Raw genomic sequence first — 9275 nt, 5'->3', positions numbered from 1 at the left:
AAGAACTTTACATATTTATTTCATTCTTTCGTCTCCTCCAGCTGCTCAGCTTGTTTGATTTTATTTTTTTTGCTCTTTGGATCTAATCAGCCACATCTCCCAGCAGAAGCCTGCTATTCTCACAAGCAGCGAGGGCCTTGTTTTGTCCCGGTCCCGCCGTAAACCAGTCAAACAGAGTCCCCTTGCATTAATTCGACCCCGCTAAGCTAATAAGGTCGAACAAGTCTTTTTGTATTGTGGTGTTAAGCTTTATTGCTTGTCGTTTTGACCAGCGACGGACAAGGTAGGCTTTGATGAGGGAATTAGTCCTCCATTCTGTGGCTGTTATTCATAGCGCGCTGGAACTACAAGCGGCCGAGAGGGTGTCAAAAGGAGAGCTGGTCCTATTGCAAAGTGTCTCCCTTGTTGGAGCTGAAAGGGCGGTTATGAGACCATAAACCGCTTAATACACTGAGCTAATTGGATGAGAGCAAGGGAGACGAGGAATTAAGGGGCAACCCGAGAGGGGAGCCGAGTGCCGCGGCCCCCGCTATTCACTTCTTTCACCGGGCCTGGGGAGGGGAAGTGGGGGCTGTTCATCAAAGCGCATTGGAAGCTCTTCTCCCAGCGACTGAACCGGCTGAGGCCGTGGAGTGATTGGACCTATTCACCTCTCGGCTAGAGACGTGGTGTGAGAAATGAGGGCCCGGGAATCCAAATCAGGGGCCAAATCAAGTCCACAAGGAGGTGGGAAGGAGGGAGGGAGGGGTGGGTATGGGTTGAGGTAAGTACGGCAGTCAGTGGGAGGGACACCTAGACTAGCCTGTCTAGGAGCTAGCATGGGAGTGTGGTCATAAGAGGGACCTTTTCAATCACTAAATGCAGCACTTCAAATGGATGACTTTGTTTTTGCTACACCTTGAAAATGTGGTTGTGAAAATCTTGACATGAAATTCATTTTGTGATCACAAATGATTAACAGCAAAAACTAACTATAGTCTAAACATTCTGATTGATATTGTGTTTGTGGAACTTAAGCAGCAAAAATTTACCCTTTTGCCTACATCTGAGGGGGCGGCCATTTTGCTCCTTGCTGTCGACTGAAAATGACATCACAGAACCTAGGTCTCAATTCACAACCAATCACGGCTCAGCTTTAAAAAAAACTGATGCGCTGTGATTGGTTGTGACATGAGACCTGGCAACTGTGATGTCATTTTCAATGGACAGCAAGGGGCAAAATGGCCGCCCCCTCAGATCGATTTCTACCTGTTTAATTCATATTCACTGTCACTCAACTGGTTGCGCTGCACAGAACATTCCCATTTTCTTTCCCTTTTAATGAATGGAAATGCCATTATTGTCATCCCCACATTACGCCACTGCTAATTGACATGAGTCTATGGAATAATGCGGGCGTGCCTCCCTTTGAGGCTTTGGGAGCTAATCCCAGCAGTCAGTGCATTCCTTATCTTGAATGAAAACAGCTAACAAGTGTGACTTTCTAATGACTATTTCTCTCTAACTGGCATTTCCCTTTTCTCGCCTTTTTGCATTGCAAAGAATATTTTAGTTCACTGCCAGCAGGTCATCTGCACACACACACACACACACACCACCCCGAGGCCTTCTCCATATATTAGCGACAAATTGCTTTGCCATTCATAGTCTAAAATAAGACTCTATATATTAAGGTAAAACTCATTTATAAATGTCTAAAAAATATACAAGCATCATTTTTCCGGCAGCAGCTGTGTCTGAATATCTGAGGAGTAATTTGCCCAATATAACTCTTCCCGCCCTGGTGGGATGTGTTCTGATTCCCTCTTGTTTGGAGTAAATTGAGTGATTAACAGGTGTCGGACCTGTAAAACAAGTCCACCCAGGGAAGACGGGGAGTTTTTTTTTCTTTGCGGCATTCAATCAAAAGAAGGACTAAATTAATCCTCAGGGTAATTTCACGCGATTTACACGGGCACCAAAGATGGGTCAAACGGAGGAGAATGCGCATTGATTGCTGTAATAGTCCCCGCATCAAGTGAGATCCCCTTTGGGAGGGGGGAGGGGGGGGTATTAACCGTGCGTGGTGGATGTGCGTGAAAGCCGACTGATGAAGTGGTTTGTTACTTCATTAATGACAAAGAGGACTCACTTCCAGCGACACGGCATTACAGATGTTAAGACCAATTTAGCGCTTTCTAAGCCTTTCTTTCAAGGAAGTTTTGTCGCCACCCGCCCAGCTAAAGTGGTGGATCTAATTGAAAACTCCTCGCCTTTGTGCCTCCTTTCACATGTTGGGGATTAAGCTCATGAATATATGCTCTCTATTTTGTCAACTTGCCTCAAGAGGAGAGACACAAATGAAATATGTCACCCACTTTTATTTTATTTTTTTTTGTCTTGCCCTACATGCAGCAAACACCAAATCGGGTCTTGCTAATTTAAGAATCTTAAAACCCCCAAAAGCATCTTCTCATAACACTTTTTATTAATAGTTCTATAACATTTCACATCATTTCAGCCCTGAATGAAGAACTCATTTCATCAAGGTCATTTATTCAGATTAGACTTTTCAGTTCATAGGGGGTGGTTTGGACATAAATAATGAATCTAAAAATCTAATCATTCCTAGAACACAGATGAAGTTCTACACAGGGCGACATTCATCACACACTACACCGAGTGCAAATTATCAAAACGTCCCAAGCCTCCTGAAATATACACAAGCTTCTGTTTTTGTTGTTGTATGTTGTCGTCCTCCTTCTTTACATCATATGTACAGCTTTTCTTTCACGCAGTCATTCGTGACGTCCCAACTGGGCTCGCGTGTCCTGGACGCCGTATGTGGCTTGAGGACAGGTGAGCAGCATGAAAGGAGTAATGCTTGAAGAGAAGACATAAGTCAGGTCTGTGGACCAGTTTCCTTTGGTTCTGTGTGGTCGGTCGGTCGGTCGGGCAGGTGGCCGGCCCGCATCATGTGAACGGAAGCAGCAGAGCAACAGTGTGAGTGATTCTTTTTCTATTTCTTTTTTTTTTTTTTTTTAACTCATGCTTCACAATTTGGTTACACATCTACTGTCTCTTAACATTAGTTGTTGCAGTGCTTTTTCATGACATTTTGTTATCAAAACTTCTTTAGTCAAGCGCAGGGAACCATTTTACATTTCAGAAACCAATTTTGCAGAAGGTGAAATGTCCTATATGGGTCTATATTTAATATTTTGAATGATGGCATGTTTGTCTTTGTATGGACACTTTTGGATCTCATTCGATTGCGGCGGCCAGAGAGTCTGAAAAGGTATCACCCACGCTTGCTGTGTCTTCTGTTTTTAGTCAGTGTTTGTGTGACTTTGGTCGTGCTACTATGTTGGGGGTCAAAGAGCTCCAACGTTCGGAGTGGCAAGGGCGGGGGGGGGCTACGGTCGAACAGGAGAGAGGGAGGCGTCAATATGTTCAGCACACCTCCTTCCCCGTCGCGCCGGGGGGGAGGATGTTGATCTGGGTGAGCTGAGCCGAGTGTTCCTTGGCCTTGAGGCGCAGGGCGGCGATACTGGAGGCCCGACGGTCAGCCGCAGCTGAGGATGAGGGGGCGGAAGAGGGGGTCGGGTCTGGGAGGATGCTGCCGGCGTGGGAGCTGTCCACAGGTGGAGCGGGCTGCCGCAGGAGCGCGGCGGCGGCGGCGGAAGCACTGGTCAAAGGACCCATACTGGAGAAAAGCCTGCATCCAAAAAATTGCTTTTAATTCATCTCCAAGCTGAAGCTGCTTTGACATCAGAACTTGAAAGTGTGATGGCAGAAGCGCAGGAAGACACATTTCCAGTTAATTGAGGCTTTGGGTGTCCCAAATGAGGAGCTAATTGTGACATGTGGTGTTTGCAGTGTCAGCCCTCTTCACAGCTTGTTTTGCAGGATCACACATTTGGTTAATTTATTAAGACATTTGACAGTGATTACACACCACACTGCGAATGCTTAGCAGTGAAACACATTTCTAATCAGACGCTAAGATAAATAGCAAAGTGTGAAAGCATCTGTTGTTCCCCAGAGAGGGTGACCTGCTCCTGCTCAGAAAGTGGGTAGTTGCATCAATGAATAGAAATAGGACAGGTGGAGCTCACCTCCCAAAAGTGGGCCCGATGAAAGCCGGGTGGCGAAACATGGCGGCCGTGCCCAAAAAAGTGCCCAAGCCCAGCGGGGTGGCTAGAGGCGGCGCGGAACCGTTGTGGTGTGGCGGGACGAGGCCGGGGAAGGCGGCGGCGGCGGCTGCCGTCCATGCCGACTCCAGGGCGGGGTGCGGGTGAGGGGGGAAGGGTCCTCCTTCCAGGTAGTGGCTAAGAGGGTGGCCTGCTGCCAGAGGGCCTGGGAAGGGCAGGCCCCCTGGGTGGGCCTGCACACCCGCCTTTTCACGCTTCCTCCACTTGGCCCTGCGGTTCTGAAACCACACCTGGAGGAACACAGGCAATGTCATTTATTTATTTGCACTTTTTTTTTTTAAGCCTGGAAAAAAATGGACAACTCAACAAATCACAAGTATTTTTTTTATATTGATATTTTTTGTATTGCATCTCATATGATGATGCAGATATTTTAGATATCATAGCAGGGTTGATAATACTTTGAGATTGTTCGTTGTCATTTTTCATTTATTTGGTTGACTTTTTTAAAAGATATATTTCTTTAGAGCAGGGGTGTTTTTGTTAAAATGCTTCATTTGAATTATTCGTTTTAATTTTGATACACATATAATATTTATCAAGTGAAATACAAAAAAAGTATTGTGTAAAAGAAACTACAATTTTCAAAGGACCGGTTGACCTTTTAAACGGACGTACAGAAATACCAAAATGCATCTAAAATGAAATCTGAAAGCTCATGTATGATATAATTGACAAAACAATAATAAACAATAGTTCGTTTTTAAGATGTAGTTGATTTTAATTTTTAACTGCATTCTTTTTATTTGATCTCGTCGATGAAAATGTTTTTTTTCAATTTGACTTATTTATAACCTCCAGCACAGCAATGATTAATTGCCTTCAAGAGTTGATTTGAAATTAATATTAAATGTTGTTCTTTTCAGGTGGAGGACTGGAATTACGGTAATTAGGCGCAAGGTAAGCCGTGCCAACTAACAGCCCCTTAAATCTACTATCTGTCTAATTAAACCCTGTTTTTTTTGTAGCCGGGCTTGGGGGTGGCGGGGGTTGGTCGAGGTAATTAAAAGCTCTGTTGACTAAAGACCCCCAAAATTGCCGCTGAACTGGCTCCAATGACAATTAATGCGCTTTAAATTAAATTCTTTAAAGCAAGTGGGAGTATTTAACTTTCCCACGCACCCACTCTCGCTGTTGGCCAGTTTGCACTGCAGACGCACAAAGAGCAAAATGTCAACAGGAGCAAAGTGATTGAGCGACAGGGACAGTACACGGCGCGCGCGCGCACTCACGCACGCACTATTCCCAGAGGGCTGTTTAGCATGACACAGCCCCTGTGGAATTTATGAGTTTTTATCACCTCCTGATGGCGCCCGCTAAGTGATTTGTTCACCTCCAGCCCCCTAAAGAGACATCTGTTGTATCACCGTCGGCTATTGACCCTCTAGCCGTGTTTGAACTGTCTCTGTGGTTATGAGCCCCCGCCCGCTTTGGACATTCACGCGCAGGCTTTCAGTGCGCTAGCACAAGAGTGGGCCGCAAAAGAGGGAGGATGAGGTAGGAGCAAACACCTTTAATGGCTTCTCATTCGCTCCCAAGTGCAAAGCGTGGGATCAATGCGGGTCTAACTGCAATCACAGAATAGGAAATCAAATAGCATTAGCACCCTCCCTCTTTTTTTTCCTTCTGATGGGAATCCAAACACCGCCTTGTCCCGACATGATGTTTACTTGCGCACTAAGTGAGCGCTTTATGAAACGCTTAATTGCCGCTAAAAAGCGATCAGGCGTGAGATAAAGCAGCAATAACCGGAAGTGGCCCTTGTCGAGCGCACGCTCTTGGGCGACTCATCTACATTAAACACGCTTTACAGTCATAAATGAACGCTTCTAATTTCACACTCATCGGTGACGCATATCGTATCCGGAAGTTTCAGATAATCAAAATGAAATGATAAGAATCTTAACCGAAATACATTTAAAAAAAATAAAATTGCAGCCTTGCCATTTTAACAACAAGGTAACAGGATGTTCAAAATAGTTGGTCAGTGTTTACGAGAATTATCTTTAAGGCAAGGTATCTATTTAAATTGGCATTGCATTTCTTGATCATTTTATCGACAATGCATATATGATGTTTGACTGCTCTCCTTTCGAAAGATTAAATTCCCGTTTCCCAATTAAAGTAAGTCGTGACGTAATGACATAAGTGGGAGGACAGTTGTTATTGTACATTTAACATTCGAGATAGACACCTACTTGCACTCGGGCTTCGGTAAGATCCAAACGCATGGCGAGCTCCTCCCTGAAATAAAAGAACAAAGCGGGGAGAAAAAAAAATCAACGGATTGAATTGTTTTGTCCGGTCCTGTTGTGCCCTGTCAACAACAAAAGCGACAAAAATAGCCTCGATTTTTGTTCAATTTTTCTTTTTTTCTTTTTCTTTCTTCTCCCACTTGCTAGAACTAAAAGACATCATTGCACATGTTCTATTTTGCCTGTCTACAATACGTGGAAATAGGCCTAGTGATTGTTCGATTTTTTTTCTTCCTTCCCTCCCTCCTTCCCTCCCGCCTTCCCTCCATCGGCCCTGTCACTGTAACAACATAATGGCTGGAATAATGACATCCAAACGAGTCTGCCACGCACAAAAGCAATTGAAGCTCCCTTCAGCTGCCGTGCAAATTAGACCCACAAAGTACACTGTGAAAAAAATGAATACTGTAATTCCAATCGAAATATGTTGCAAAAAAAGATTAATTTTCGAGACAGAAAATAGGCTGTATCAATTCTAGAAGAGAAATTAAAATCAGTCATGCAGGATATATGAATTTACAACCCACAGGGAAAATCGTTATTATAATTATGTTTTCCCTGCTTTATTTATTTAAGAATGTTTGATAGGTCAGTTACTGAAATGTAATGTGGGGATTTTTTTAACTTAAATAGTTTGGGAATTATTTAGAGTGATTCAAATCGATTCTAATTCATTCATTAGTTAAGTGAAGATTGCGTGATATGTTGCCTGTTTTAATTCATTAGCAATTATACTCTATAGACCTATTTTTTCTCTTCCAATAATAATAATTACTGATCATTTAGATCATTCGCATCAACTAAAACGAGTTGGTGTTTTTTTTTTGTCAGTAAAAAAAAACAATATTGCGCTGGCAAAATAAATAAAGGGCGTTACCTGGTGAAGACGTCGGGGTAGTGCGTCTTTTGGAAAGCTCTCTCCAGTTCCTCCAGTTGGTAACTGGTGAAAGTAGTCCTGTATCGTCTCTGCTTGCGCTTCATCATGCCCTCCTCCGAGTCACTGCCCGCCGACAGACACACGCTGTCCTCCCCGTCCCTCACGTCCCCGTCCCCGGCGTTTAAAGCCTCTCTCTCCTCGTCTTTGGGCGACGGACTCGCAGCCGCGTCTCTGCAGCTCTCCTCCTCCGTCTTCACCGCGTCTTCGTCGAACTTTAAGGCGCCGAGCTCCACCAGGCCAGGCGCGCTGCCGTCCTCCGAGCCCTCGCCGGGGCTCCGTTCGCCTTCGGGCTGGCTCAGGGTGGCGTTTTCCCTATACGACTTGCTGCGGCTGATGCTCACCTGCGGCGCCTGAATTATTTTGAGGCTCTCGGCAGCGCCTTCCAGGAGGAGCCGCTCGCGCTCCAGCTTGTCCGCCTGCTCCTGGAGGTATTTGCCTCCAGGGCCGTAGAGGCGGCGGAGTTTCGGGGGCAGGTGCATGTCAGCGCTCAGAGAAAGCTCTTTGGTCGGTCCTGATCAGAAAAACGCGTTAATTTGTAGAACCCGACCCAGAGCTCCTCCTCATCAAATAAAAAGAAAAATGTGTTACTAAAATAAAAAACTGTCAAAAGATGCTGTGCTGCATGCGAGGTGCCCTTGAGCAAGGCACCGCCCCTCTTTCACTCTGACATATTGTATACCCCCTTGTGTGATTTGGTTATATAGAGGGTGTGTAGCACAGTGTAAAAATGAAATTTCCATCAAGGGATTATAATGAGTGCTTGATTGTATTTCCTATAGCCGCCCCCAAACGCACTTAACCTAAAAAAAGCTCATTTAACTTTATTCAGTCCATTGCAAAGCAATTATCTGCACTCGAATAATTTGCATACTACCTAGGCCACCCATAATATTCAATTTATGTACAAACAAAACCTAGTTGCCAACTTGTCAAAAAAACGGTCGTGTTTTTTTTAGGATGATTCACAATGACTAAACGCAATTAATCAAATAGCTAGAATTTTAAATTAAACAACATGATAGCAGCACAGTAAAGATAATTAAGAATTATTTTGGTTAAAACATATCAAAGTTATTTAAAGTCGTTTGCTGCATGTTTTTTTGCGCTTAATGCAATTTATTTATGTTTAATCGTTTTTAAAGCTCTAACTTTTACCAAATAAAAACATTGTAGTCCCTTAAAGACACATAACAGGTGAACATAAGCTAATCATGTAAAAGCTTATTTGTGTTTTATTTTTATAGGCGCTACTCGCAAAATGTGTGAACTATAAACGTGCAGTATAGAAAAAAGCACAAATGGAGTTATGACAATAAAAACACCAGAAACTTAAGATGAAAAAAAAAAGTTGCTCACTAAAGATGTTTATATCTCACTTCCTTAATTTGTTCATTTGTAAAAGTTAACGCGTAAACAGCATGGGGGGAAAAAAATATTAAAAATCAAACGTACCCTCCGGCGTCTTGTCGCTCTCCCCTCTTGCGGGCAGGGCGCTTATAAGTCGGACCCTGCACGGGCTCCGACGCCCCAGAATGCTGTCAATGCAATAGGAGGAGAGCAGCGTGGGGGACTTGCCACCCTTCCTCTCGTGGACGTCCTCGTCAAAGTGTCCGCTCATGTCGATTCTTCCCGGGCCACTTGGTGTGTCTTCTACTGTGGTCAAGACAGACGGGGCTCGCCTGGCTCCCAGCTTGCAGCTCGCACCTCGCACCTCGCTGCGTTTCCACAGCTCTGTCACGCACGCACGCTCGCGAACACGCACGTGCTGGCTCGGTAGGCGCCTCCTGATTGGTGGATGAGCTGAGCGCGCATGTGTCGAGGGAGACTCGGAGGAGCAGCTTTATATATTTTACATTAAGGTTAATTTGAGGGGAGGGCGACAAACGCTGA

The 9275-nt window shown here is 44.6% G+C and overlaps 1 protein-coding gene across 1 annotated transcript; it reads right to left on the bottom strand.

Annotated features, from left to right (window-relative positions):
- Nucleotides 1–2990: 2990 nt before the first annotated feature.
- Nucleotides 2991–9003, bottom strand: arxa (aristaless related homeobox a). The gene is made up of 5 exons (XM_085939270.1): nt 8838–9003; nt 7326–7896; nt 6392–6437; nt 4098–4423; nt 2991–3697 (listed from the first exon to the last, which is right to left on the bottom strand). The coding sequence occupies exons 1-5, from the start codon at nt 9001–9003 to the stop codon at nt 3433–3435; spliced, it is 1374 nt and encodes a 457-aa protein (XP_085795396.1). The 3' UTR covers nt 2991–3432.
- Nucleotides 9004–9275: the final 272 nt, after the last annotated feature.

Source organism: Syngnathus leptorhynchus, chromosome 19 (genome assembly GCF_054491065.1).
Source record: "Syngnathus leptorhynchus isolate UIUO chromosome 19, UIUO_Slep, whole genome shotgun sequence".
NCBI classification, from domain to species: Eukaryota; Metazoa; Chordata; class Actinopteri; order Syngnathiformes; family Syngnathidae; genus Syngnathus; species Syngnathus leptorhynchus.
This window is presented reverse-complemented; position numbering and strand designations above follow the sequence as displayed.